The 14093-nt window shown below is 34.6% G+C and overlaps 1 protein-coding gene across 7 annotated transcripts in view; it reads right to left on the reverse strand.

Annotated features, from left to right (window-relative positions):
• Positions 1 to 14093, reverse strand: part of CSMD1 (CUB and Sushi multiple domains 1) — a 1090193-nt gene that overhangs the window by 180841 nt on the left and 895259 nt on the right. For all 7 annotated transcript variants that reach the window (XM_017814555.1, XM_017814556.1, XM_017814554.1 and 4 more), the window contains 3 exons: positions 7580 to 7771; positions 3686 to 3812; positions 1646 to 1848 (listed from right to left, as the gene is read on the reverse strand). In XM_017814555.1, the coding sequence (XP_017670044.1) occupies positions 1646 to 1848; positions 3686 to 3812; positions 7580 to 7771 (522 nt within the window). The remainder of the gene's footprint in view (positions 1 to 1645; positions 1849 to 3685; positions 3813 to 7579; positions 7772 to 14093) is intronic.

The raw sequence follows: 14093 nt of genomic DNA on the forward strand, positions 1-14093 counted from the left end.
AAACATTTAGTCTGTTCTTCGTCTTTAATTAATTTTCCATATTTTTAACTAGTATTTTAGGGTTAGTGAAAGAGTCTGTTGTTGTGGGAGTGGGTACAGCATTCAGAAAAATCATGCAAAATGAATTAAACAGGTAAATGTAAAACGCATTATTCAGAGGCTAGGAAACCGCCAAAGTTTATATTTTCATGCAAATAATAATGACTGAACGCTTATTAGAACCCTTTACTTCTGAATGACTATGTGTCTATGGAGAATAATTCTTCTAATCTCAACAATTTTATTAATTCATAATTTTCCTATGTCCTGAGCAGAAATACACTCACATACATTATATATAGACATATAAGGATGCAACAACTGAGTTAAAGACAATGATATTGTCACCCTGCAGTCCTACCCTAAGTCTTTAACATTTCAGACAGAATACCATAGAAAAACTCCACTTACTCAGTTTTACAATATTGATCACTTGTGCAGTATTGATCATAGCTTCTCTCTGTATAGAGGAGCTTTCCCTTTCTACCTGAAGATAAATTTGATTAGTTTAATAGTAATATTTAATTGTATTTCAATATGATGATATCTAAAGAAAATTCAGGGAGTACAAAACTCCAAGGCAAATTAGTTTTGGAGGTGAGAAAAGGAAAGGAATTTAATTTGTGCCTGGCCATAAAGATTACATGACGCTCGCATCCCCCCCGTGTACAGCTGTTACAGTTTATAATACTGTCTGTCCAATCCCAGATGTTTCCACCCTGTGGCTTTTGCCCTGATCCTCCCTCATCCCGCCCCCTGGGAATTGGGGGTAGGGGCTTTTTGAGACCACCTCTTCATCATCATCATCTTCTTCAGGGTACAGAGTGCACACAGTCACCCGGTTCTTGACTGTACTTTTACAGTTTAGGCCAAGGTACAAGTGTTCTCTAAACAAAATAGGCCTACTTTGACAAGAGACTAAACATTTTCTAATGGAATTCAGAGGATATTGATATGGGGAGCCTGGAATGGTGTAATACGGGTTGAGGAATGTGTAAACTACTGTGCTAAAGGGTGAGAGATATAATACAGCTACTTCTAATATCTACTTCTACTATATAACTACTTATAAAAATTAGAAAAATAAAAAAACTAAAAGGATCTTAAGGCATCAATGGTAAGGTGTATTTTATGCTTTGTTTAATCATTTAGACAAAGAGTTTAAGGTCATAAAAATGATGCATCCAATGCATCCACACAAACAATGCTTTGAGAAAAAGAATTCAACTAATTTAAGGAATAAATATGTAATAATACATTATTAAGTAGCACTGGTAGGAACATTTAAAACTATTTGCACAGAAGAAAATTCTGTATGTACATACATGTATTGACTTATTAAATAATGCTAATTAGATAATGCTAGGCATGTGGTTACTGTGCAAAACAAGGAATAAGAAAACATAAACATTCAAAGCAAACCCAAAACTTCTCCCTAGTTGTAGTTATTTGCAAAGATATATAAAATAATTAAAATAATATAATCTCTTTTCTTCTAATGACTGAGGAACCTGGAAGATGAGAAACAGTTAATATATATAGGAATAACATATATAAATAATTTATGTACTAATTGTATTTGAGATGAAAAAAAATATTTACATACTTGAAAACTGAATCGAGAAGCCTGATTTGCTGATGAAGAAATCACTGTCAAATTGTAATGTTAATGAGTTGAAAGTGCTGTGAATATCCTCTGGAAGAGCTGAGCCACTCCATTCTTTCAGAAGTATGCTACTCTCAACAGGCCCATCCCACACCTTCAAGATGTCATGAGCGACCTCAGTATCAAAAACAATAAAATGTAGACTGCAAAGAGAAAGTAAGAGCACTGTACATTATTTATTAAACACAATTACACTAAACTGCAAGCAATCATTCCTAAACTGTAGTTTCAAGATGCTGTGTAGGACTGAAGAAGAGCTCGTGGTCCTTCAGAGTTATCCAATTTTTCTGTTGAATGAGCTGATTTTGTAAGAGATGCAATTCTGTTAAAAAAATATGTGAATTACAGAAAACACCACTAGGGCATAAGTCCTTAAGACTTAATTTTTAAGTCCATAAATTAACTTATTTTTAAGATAAATATTTAAAGGTATAAGAACTACGATTTCACTATTTTTATTTAAATAAGAAGGTTCATTTGCTTGAATTATATGCAATTAAAAAAACGCCAGTAGCTACAGTAGAACACATAGCACAAGAAGCTCTGTTAGCATGGCATTTTCTTTCCTATACAAAAAGAGAAAATGTTCATATATTTTGTCTTTGCTAAAAATCATATAATATAAAATTGTATTAGAATAATCTCTATTATCTCCAGATGAAGAATTATATTTATAAAAGTGTTTAGGAATGTTATGTAATTAGTCAAAATATTTGCATTGAATTCAAGTCCTGACTGCTTACATTTTTAACACTGAAGAAATCTAATAGGTAAATATCAAAACTTCTTTTTTCATTTGTTCCAAATAGTTGTGTGTTGACATTTCTTCATCTCATTTGTCATTAACTGGAAATCATTAATTTGAAAATTGTGATTTAAATGAAAAGGATGCTTTGAAATGACCTACGATACAGTGAATTCAATATTTGGCTTAGAGAAACAGGATTACAAAAGAAAAAAAGGAAAAAACCTCCCAGTGAATAGCTTGCCATTTACTTATATTGTTCTGCATGTGGGTCCTTTCCAAATCAGAACATTCTGTGATTCTTTGATTATAATGTTTGTCTTCCAGAGCAACACATACCAACACCCTACTTCCTGGGAAGTGGCTTGCCATCACCTACTGACAGGAAGTGGAAAATAAATACTTTGTTTTCCTTTGCTCCCATACAAGCACAGCATTTGTTTTTGCTTTATTAAACTGACTTTATTTCAATTCACAAGGGGTTTTTTCATGTTATTTTCTCCCTGTCCCATCCTGCTGAGGAGGGCAGTGATAGAGTGGCTTGGTGGGCACCTGGTATCCAGCCAGTGTCAACACACTGCAGACCTTTTCAGAGCCCAGTGTGGGGATTGAAATAATATCAGTTTTGTATTGTGTGCTATAGCTGTGGTAGTAATTGAATGTCAAGTTCCTGTGCAGGTCATGGAGTTTGTTGGCTTCACTGCTTATCTCTTTATTTTGCTGAGTTTGGCAATATGTTAATTCAAATAACGGCTCCGTGCTTTGCCCTGGCATTGATGGCCTTGCTGTGCTGGGGGAGCTATCTTGTGGAGAGGATGAGGGAATGCACCTCCATTTTCCTACCTGCAATCATTATGGATTTTCTTATTATGCAGGTTCTGGAGGTTCTTGTTCACCCCTATGTGAGCTGTTTAATACTACTGACTAACACTGTAACTTATTCCGGTGTTCGTGGAATCTCATGTTGTTCTGGTGCAAAAGAAGATAACTTTTGGGCAAGGTGATACTCAAAACACATCTTGAGTAAGAATTTGGGCAAGTTCCTAGGTTGATTGTCATGTCCTATATCCTGGGACTTTACACCTGAATAGGCAAGCAACCCTGGTAAACCAACATGATGCCTCCCTCCCCAGCGAAAATCAGCAGCTTGTGTATAAAAATGTGAGAATGTAAGGCATAGATTAAAATTTATAAAATACTGAAGTCAACAATAAATACTGAAATTAAGCATGTACCTTATTGTCTTTCCTGGATCTGCTTCAATAATCCAAGTGCAATGAAGATTGTTGTCATATGGTGCTGGGTAACCAGGGGACAAAATGCGCCCTGATGTAGCAGCATGAATTCGACCACCACATTCAGCTGCAAAATAAGGATTACATTTATTTGTAACAAGACCATATTAATTTGCACTTCCATTTTCTGCCAATTCCACTTCTCTGTGTTTTCTAAAAAGTTAACAGAATGACCTGTGTACTCTGAAGAAGTACACACAGATGCAAACTAGGACATGTATATAAGTTAAAAATGCACATATAATGATCTCATTCCTACCTTTTTATAAAGGAACAAAGCATACTTTTGTGATTATGTTACTAAACTTACCAGAGTAGTTCAGTATGAATTGAGACTAAAAAAGTACAATTTTCGCATCAGCAAGATAACAAAAGTGTTTCAGAAATACCTCATCTAACATGTTTGCCTTTTCTAAGTAACACTGAATGTTTGAATTCAACTTTACAACATGGAATTTTGTAATTAAAATAGCTTTCTCTGTTGTTCTAATGTCAAAATGTTAATAGTTTAATGTTTTTCAAGTTACTTCCATATAACTTCAAGTTTAATTAGATCAAAAAGCAGTTAGGTATAGCCTAGCAATCTCCTTTAGTATTTAAAAATTTAAATGCCATATGCTTGCAAAGTGAAAGAATAAATGAGAAAGCTATGACTTGATAGTATGCCATGTCTGTTTTAAAAGAATTTTATCAATGCTATCTTTTTGGAGAGATGAATAGCAGTGCTAAGCATCCTGAATCAAATGATTCTTATGTTGCTTGCTTAGAGCATCATGCTGTTGTCTGGCCAGTATAAAGACACCCCCGATGAAAAGAAACCATGTAACAGCCACATGCCAATGAACCAAAAAGGATCAGTGACTCTTCAGTTAAGTGATTTTCTTTAATTCCTACTTATGCATGTTGTATTCCTAAAATATGCAGAATAAGAACACCGTAAAATCACCACCTCCAAGAATATACTATATAAACAACTATATTATAACTAATAGAAGTGACTTATATTCAAACAAGTCCTATAATCTTCTAGAGAAGGAATTACAAGAATTCACTGGTTTTCTTCTTTAAGGTTTAGAACATAGAAAAAAATTAAAATGAGTGTTAAGACCAATACAGCAGTGTATCACTAAAATGACTAAGTGTAAAATATGTAGAATATGTCTATGAATAGGCTTGATTTTTTAGTGAGACTGAAATGGTAGTAAAGACAATGAAGAATATGTAACTGAAAAGAACAGCAAATATCAAATGCTGATCTAAAACAAACAAAAAGAAAAAAAAAACATCTCCACAAAGAGGAGGATGTTATGAAAATATGTCTAAGAAAGAAACTGATGTTTGGAAGCTCATGACAACTTCAGAAAAAGGAAGAAAAATGAGTCATTCAAATCAGAGTAGGAAAAGATCAAACTGTGATAACATAAGATAAAACTAATGGAAGAACAGATTTTATAAATACTCTGAAGTGAGGGGAAAAAAGCATGAAATAATCTGCAGATGCTTAACTGAGTTTTCAGGGATCTTCGTGACAAGTTTTCCTGCGCACAGAGCAGTAAAAAAACCCCTATAATTAAACGATGATAACAGACTGTTTGCAAAAGACTATTGAGAAAGAGTCACTCTTAGAAGATTTTAAGAGAGGATAGTGAACATCTGACTTCTTGGGGAACTAATTAATGCTTCAGAAGACTTCTAAACTGAGAAACAAGAAGAGGTGTCATATAAAACTGATGCAATGGTAAAATTTAATTTTAAAGAGAGGATCAAGGACAGCAATTAAAAATGTATGTAGTGAGATAAAAGTACATAGAAAGATAATTTTTAGTTAAAAAGGTGGAAAGTAAGACCAAAATCTGTCTCAGGATACTAAAAGAAATTTGAATATTCTATTGATAGTGGAACATAATGTCACTTAGAGATGTAATAAGATACTCAAGGAATTGTGGTACAAGTGATTCAAAAAGCTTAGAAATAAAATACAGAAATCAAATCTAGTCACACCAGGCACAAATCAAAGTATAAAGGAAAAAAAAAAAAGAAAGGGAAAAAGACAGAGTGGCAATCATGAGGGAAATATAGAAGCTTAAAAGTATGCTGTTACCAAGAAAACTGGAAATATAGCTAGAGATACCTGATTGGAAGGTGCATTATATAGCAGGAAAGCAGCAAACTAAATAAAGTCAGCATGAAAAACATACGTATTGGGCAAAAATATTTTTGAGAAGGATTATGAAAGATGTTCTGCTGGAGCAAAGATGCCAATTTTCTTTAGATTCGCTTCATCCTGGGTTCCCTAGCTTTCTCCAGGTTAGATTGGAGTATGGGATTTTTTTTTTATTATTATTATTTTAAATATTGTATGGTTGAGATTTTAACATCCCACATACAGATCAGAAGACAAATCATCATGCAAAGAAAAGGAAATAGGTAGATGGTTGGATTTATTCACTTAATAGACTTGAAGTATTTTAGAGAGTTGCTTCAAATACTTACTTGGTAGTGAACACAGGCACAAGCAAATGTTGCAGAAAATGACCTTAGAGTAACAACTTCATTTAAAGTAAGTGGGGAGATAGGCAAAGGTAGGGCTAATTATGGCTTTTCTCTGCAAAAGGGCAAACTTAGAGGAAAAGGAAGCTAGTCAATTAAACTGAGGAGCTTGAGGACATGAATGTATAAAGAGCCTGGAAAAGTCTTTAAATCAAAACTGGATAGAGTTATTTTGACCTCTTATATACATATAGGAGAAAACTTACAGATATAATTCTAGAATCAAGTGGGAAAAATAACACCTCTATTATGACAGCAGAAATGCTGTTCACTGATGTTTTTCCGGCACTTACCCTCTGGGTAAGTTGATTGTTTGAAAGGAAGAGAGCTTCCTTTTTTGTAGACTGCAGGTCTGTGAACTTGTTCAGCAGGAAGCAGATCCTGGAATGGAGAATGTACCACTCAAAATGGGAGAGAAGCAGCAAGCAAAGATCCTGCTGGTGCCGTGAGTGCTGAAAGGAGTTGGTGATCTGCCTGCAGCAGGCAGCAGAGGCAAAAACTAACCACCACAAGACACGTAGAAAGAAAGACTCATGGGAAAAGTAAGAATGAGAAAACAATCAAGTGAAAATTGAACTCAAGAAGCCACTGGTAATTGCTGGATTGGAAAAAAGATTGAAGGATGAAAACTGCCTAGTAAAGGCACAATGAGTAATAGCTATACCAGTGTTATTTTCTGCATCTCACCTAGTAATTCTCTATTTAACATTTATATTGGTTGTAATGAAACATAGTTTTAGGCACTTGAAGACGTGACATTTAAAGAAAAGGTCTACCTCGAAGCTCTGACAGACGGGGTATCCTAGAATGACAACAATGACTCATGAGCAGATAAAAAAATCCACTAATGTGAGAACAAAATTAGAAAGTAGCTTCATAGGAATGAGATGCTGAAATAATTCCTGATGAAAACTGATAAGGTAAAAAAAAATCCAAAACCAATTTTAATTGCTGTATGATGGGGCTTTCTTAGTTTATGAAGTATTTAGATAATACCGTTGCCTGTGATAGCGTATCAGACTCGATGACCCAGAACATCATCAGAACCAAAGCAGTAGTATTTCATCAAAGGCTGCTCTAAAGAGAGAAGTGTTTGCCAGTAGTTTTATAGCCATTAATAGCCAGCCATCTATTTCAGAGAAGTTATATTTCCATGTCCACAATAAATCTTTACTTGAAATTTAAAATGTTTGCACCATTATCATCTGATGAAGTACAGAAAAACAGAATATTTGGGTTTTTTGTTTGAAATCTCCTACCAGTCATTATCATAATCCATATTACCTATGCAAGTAGGCAAAGGTTTGTCCCAAACTCTTCGATCTCCACTTAAGCAGGTCATAATGCTACTACCATGCATTGTATAGCCAGGATTACAGCTGTATAAAATGACAGTGTCTATAAAATGTCCTTCATCTCGTATCTTGTAGCCATAATTTGGTATGCCAGGATCCTCACACTTCACTAGGTCAAAACCTGCAAACAGAAACGGGAAAAGAAGAAAAAAAGACATGGAGATATAAAATATCAAACAAGATATGATACCAATGAATCTGATCCTGATGCAAATTGTATTCTTGTGATTCAATTACGTTAGATGTATCCCCAGTGATCAAAGATAAATTATATATAAATTGGGAAACTCAGAAACTGAAACACCAGGAACTAATTGTTAATTTCATATTTGATTATTGTATTAGCTTATTGAAGAAAGCATATTATCTATACTATCCTAAAATAAGATTAGTGACAAATTTATTAATTTGTACCTCTTCTATGCTTTCATTCTATTTTATTCAGTGGAAAGGAAGTATCGATCCTGTATTTGGCACTAAGTGGGAGCTTCACTTCCTCACCTAATCTCCATAATGAAGGCAGGACACCACAGTGGTAACTCAGGAAGAAAATGGAAAGGCTATTTCATCCATCCTAGCGTCAAGATAGCATGGTTTCAGTTTCATCTCTGCTGAAATGAAGAACTGATTTTCAATTAGCATTCTCCTTTTTGGCCAACCAACATGCTGAACGGGATAAACAGTTCCCTCTGTGCTCCATGGAACGAGCAGATCTACTCTCAGCAGCTACAACTCTTTCCACATTTTACCCATTCCTCTCTGCATTTTCTCTGTATAGCATTGCTGAAATGTAAAGATGCATTTTATATCTCTCCTTCTGCCTTGAGTTCCAGTTCTTGCAATAGCATAAAGAAAGGTTCCAAATTCATCTTTCTCAGCTCCAGATTCTTCTTCATTGTGGATTCTTCTTTTCAACTGCCATGTCTTCATACCAGGGAAGCAATTGTGACTCTACAAGTATTTTCCATTTTGCTATCCTTATTTGACTTAACAGCTTCTTTAAGTGATTTCTGAATCAGGCTGCTGTTCTTCCCTTCTGTTTTCTGTTTTCAGCTCATTCTATACCTGAGCTTGCCCAGGTAGTTGTGGGTGCCCCTTTCCTAGAGCCGTTGGCACTAGATAGTCTTTAAGGTCCCTTGCAATCCAAACCATTCTATGATTCTGTGAGGTCCTTCACTAAGTAGTACATAACTATAGAAAACCTTTCATTATTTTACAAATACATGAACTAGAGTCGGTATCACATTTTTCTTGTTGCCTTCCTCCTGGCACTGAGATCAACAACAGTTGAAAAAATGGCAAGGAGTCTGAGGACCTTTCCTTCCTGTACACATGCTGAAGATATCTGTCAACTGAGTCCTCTGAAAACACAAAATACCCTTGTTTTCTTTGTTCAGTTATTGGGCAAAAAGTTTGTTATTTACCTGTTATAACTCAGGATTCTGAAAATTAGAAGGATAAATTCGAACTAGTTAGCCTAGGTTACTTTCATAGTCAGTAAAGAAATATGACTTTCTAGAAAATAAACTACCCCTTGTTTTAACAGATATTCAGATCAGTCAGTTCAATCAGCTTCTGGAGACATTTATTTTCTACCTTTACTTTAAACTGAGCCTAGATTGATTCTTTATATAGTAGGCTATACTGGCCCAGAATTTTAAGTATCTAGACTTAAGGAAAATGAATTGCACCCAAAAAAAGAATGCCATTCCATCACATAGACACTGCTTCTCTCTCTGTGCTAATACCTTAAGAAATATCAAGCTCCAAGACCAATAAGAGTACTCTGACCATAGCCATGCACTGTTAAATTCAATTATTTGAAAGAGCATAGCTGTTTCCAAGCCACTTCCTGGGAATTCAGCTATCTGTCTACTATATTATGACTGTTTTGGAAAGTCCTAGATAGAAGAAGTTAACATAGAAGCATGTTAGCATTTACCCTAAAATCTTGTCAGTCTGAAAAATCACATCTCCATGTTCATACTCATGCCTTGATACAGTTTAGTTTAGTAACAGAAGTGCAGCCTTTATGTCAAGAGTATCTATGACCACACAGTACAAAAGGATTATAGAGATTTATCATTATTCTCTTGCTAAAATATTTTTTCCATGTGAAAATTTGCACAATCCAGCAATTTCTTTTTGTTGACAAAAAAAAAAAAAGCAAACACGTTCAATTTCCAAAAAAAAAGTAGCAAACATTTTAACTGCCTCTCAGAATTGATTATATAAACAGTCATATCTAAACAGTTTTCTGTCCTTTAGAGTTAATACTAACTTATGAAGCATGGTTCTCATCCTAAGTGTAGTGGGTTGACCTTGGCTGGACACCAGGTGCCCAGCAAGCTGCTCTATCACTCCCCTTTCAAGTCAAACAGGGGAGAGAGAATAAGATGACAGATGTGAAGAGGTAAAGAGATCATGTCACAAGCTTTAGAAGTTTGAGAGAAGCCTGCACTTTCTCTATTCTTGCTTTGAAATAGGACTGAGTAACACTAAAGATATTCCAGTTTTATTTTACCTTATTAATTCTTCACATCATTATTGTAAGTCACTTATACCTTCAAGTATCCACTAACATAGAGGTTTTTCACTTCCTTTGCATTTTAGATTGCTACATGTTCTCCAAATTATTTTTTTTGGCCTGTGGAAAGACTTTTTTACCTGTCTATCCCAAGGCTACTTCTTCAAGAGCCTCACACTCTACAGATATTCACTGAACTGTATTCCTGTATCTGTAAACAACAAAGTACCTCTAAAATTATAAATAGCAAAACACTGTGTCTGAGTGCACAGTGGTACATACAGGAATTTCTCAGCCTTTACATGTGTCAAAGGATATGAGGTCCCTTACAGAAGCTTATTGGTTTTTTAAATCTTATTTTTGAGGCTCTGTGAGAGCATTTATATCAATAGAGGTGTTAATATTTTTCAGTCAGTCTATTTTAAACGCAAATCAAATATTTATTTGGGGTAAAGTGTTAGATGAGGTGAGTGTAGAGAATATAACAAGTCACTATGTTAGGTACCAGAATTCAATTTCCTAATTCACACACAATAAATTTTAAAATAACATGCAAATAAAAATAACTAACTGGAAACAAAAATAAAAACCCTAAATTTAAATATTAATTAATTAATTAATTAATTAAAAATTAAGACACTTATCCGTTCAGAATTTGCTGGTTTGTTTAGCTTATTGAGATATTTCTATCAAAAGACCACCTTGATTTTAATTTCTTCTAGGTATTGATAATTCAGTAAGAGTCCAGTAGTTCTCTTAATTTTTAGGTTTGTTTGCACCTATTATCCCTAGAAAAAGAAATTTTGTACAAGGATTCAGTGTGACAAAATAAAGAGTATTCTTGCTTTTTGTATCTCAAAAAAAGAATATTCTCTGCAACAACATCCAACAAACTAATTGCTGGCTTTTGTGATACTGAAAAGCAGCAGAAACAAACTTCTTAACACCAATTCTTAGATGTTAAAAAGGGCATTCTTCTTTATTCAGCATGCTGGACATTCAGAGGATAGTTCCTCTAATCGAACATGACAAATGACAGATGGACAGGGCTTTTTATTACACATATTATTTACATATTCATTAGATAGTCTTGCTTACTAACACATATTCATTAGTTTGCTTTACATAGTCACTTCCCTATGGAAGTCCTTGTTTGGTCCTTCTGGGTCTTCTTCATTGTCTTGACCTCAGTTTTTGAGCAGGTACAGCGTCATGGTGTTTTCCCACCAAAAACTGTCACATTTATTCTTTATTTTATTTTGTTTGGGTACACAGAGCTTATTTTACATCCTCTGTGCTCAAGTATATCCATTATCTAATCCTTGAGGACTTCTTTAAGATGATATTGTTCCTTATTTGGGCATTCTAGGATACTATGACTAAAGTTCCTATTTCTCCTATCAATGCCAAATTTTTAAAACATATATTCTAGAAAAAAATATAAGAGTAACAGTACATAATTTGTAACCACATGTTCACTACACTTCTCCACCAGCAAGACTATCTCTGTTTCTCAGGAGGCCTACTAAAAATCGTAGTATTTCACGTGCATGTAGATGCTGCTCATTGTGTGCAAATACAGCAGGATCTAGCCCTGTGTGTTCACTGGCAAGCTGCCTTTCCAGCTCTTCCTACCCAATTTATTCCCCTTCCCCTCACACACAAAAATTAGAACTTTCCATTTCCTTTTTGCCTGAAACTCTTGTACATCTGGTGTAATTTGTCATAAAGAACCATATTGTGAAATCTCATTGTAGAAATTTTGAAACCAAACTCCAGTGTTTGACGCTGTGAACTTTCATAGCAAGGAAATATGGCCATGAGCTCTACATAATCACAGCGCTTGGGTTTATCTGACACTGAAACAAGCCAGCAGTCAGAGAAATTCTACCAATATTCTTACTGCTGAGAAAGATTATTGTACTGGCAAATTGCTGCCAATTATCTTATTCTAGAGTTTCATTATAGGATTATCAGAACAATGAATGAATAAAAGCCAGTTAAATTAAAACTAAACCAGCTAGAATATATATTGATGACTGGCTGCCATCTCCTGACATTATTTATCAAACATGATTTGCTCTGTCATATTTGTCTATAATCAGGAATATAGAAATACCAGTTCTCAGGGTAAAAATTATTGACACCTCTGTAATATATGTAGACTATTAATTATAACTTCTTTCAACTCAGTTTAATTATGATGGGCTCTGTGGTACTAGCCACATTAGTAAGCAGCGCAGTATAGTAGAAGCAAATCTGGGTAGTGTAACAATGAAGCTGAGGACATGATGTCCACACTGTCTGCACTCAAGTGTTTTTGCTTTGGGCTGGATTTGGTGCCCATTAGTGGGTGAAGTATACTATGTGCATGCATGAAGCACATCTTCCAGTTCAGCTTCAAGTTTGTACCTTCCCCAGCCCGTCATCAATATGAAGAAGTGAGTGTTCATTTTGTGTCTCCTAGGCAAATTTTCAGAGATTCTATATTGCACATTTAACAGAAGCTGATGAAGTTCTGAGGTATCTTCAAGTGTTCCCTTCACCCATTTGGAAAAGAAGAATACTGTTCAGTTACTACACATATATATATATACATATATATATATATACACATTTACACTGCATGTAAACCTACAGTGGCCAAATTAAAAGTTAATAATATAAACCAAATAATTTCCCACTCCTTTTTCTGGAAGAAGTCCTAAGGTATTTTCAAACAATCATTCACCTAAAGCCAGACACATGAAAAAGTAAGCACCCAAAGGCATTCATTACCAACCTTTAGATACTTGGTCCCTATTTTGAAACTCTAATATTGAGTTCACCACTACGACATTTATGAATGGATAAAAGCAACAAAGACACTCTGAATTGTGAGGTACAGTACTCATCCAAATTTTAGTTCCTACACAAAGGTATGCTGATGTATGTTACATAATGACTGACTTAGTAGAACATATAAGCACAGTGTTATTAGGGATCAGAATATAGGTCCTCTATCGGCAGCCAAAAAATTAGGTTGCAGGGCTTTATTCCTTCCTGTTCTTTTTTTTCCCTTTTTTTCTTTCTGGCTTAGTAAACCTTTTTCATGCTTTGGCACTAAATATACTATGGCAATTAAAACTTTACTCATGGAGATGGAAGATAACAGAGAAAGGAGAGAAAGCAGAGGAAGTAATTGAACTGACAGTAAAATAAATGTAACATCACAGCCCTTAATACTGTGGTCCTGTGGTGCAAATTTGTTCAACAGCTTTTTGACATATTAGCTTTATTTATGGCTATGTTGAATTAATTATTGTTTGTCAATTGCATTCTGACTTTATGCCAAACCATATATAAAACTGCCAAAAAAAGCACAAAATGCTTATAAGTTTCCTTCTGTATGCTATAGTTAATTTCACAGAAATTCAATCATGTGTTTGTGCCAGATTCAGATCAGATTTGCACTGCTGGGCATTCTGATGCTGCACAGATTCATTTCTAATGATCATGAAACCTTGGCCTCAGATATGATTCCAGAATACTGTAACCACCAAATAAAGGAATTTCTTCTTGTAAATTCAAGAGCATGAACCTGTGCTGTGACTTCTGTGAACTCTGTTGGTTTGCAGTAAGATCCTAAATAAAAAGCCTTCAGACAAAACTGGAAAGACATTACAAAAGAAATGCCATCTGGGTTACTTTCAAAACTTTAGATGAGTAATCTAAAGATAATCAGGGCCTCAAAATATAACAATTATATCCTGTAGGTGTATGTCAACACTATCACTGGCCTTAGCTCAGATGAATAAGTTTATAATAATATAGTTCCATGGAAGAGTACATAAATAGCGTATAATCTATCTTCAGCTCCTGAAAGTAATGTGATAAAATATTTTTGCATGTCTTCAAAAAAGAAGGATAAATGCAT

This window comes from Lepidothrix coronata, unplaced genomic scaffold (assembly GCF_001604755.1).
Source record: "Lepidothrix coronata isolate B3197 unplaced genomic scaffold, Lepidothrix_coronata-1.0 Scaffold45, whole genome shotgun sequence".
NCBI classification, from domain to species: domain Eukaryota; kingdom Metazoa; phylum Chordata; class Aves; order Passeriformes; family Pipridae; genus Lepidothrix; species Lepidothrix coronata.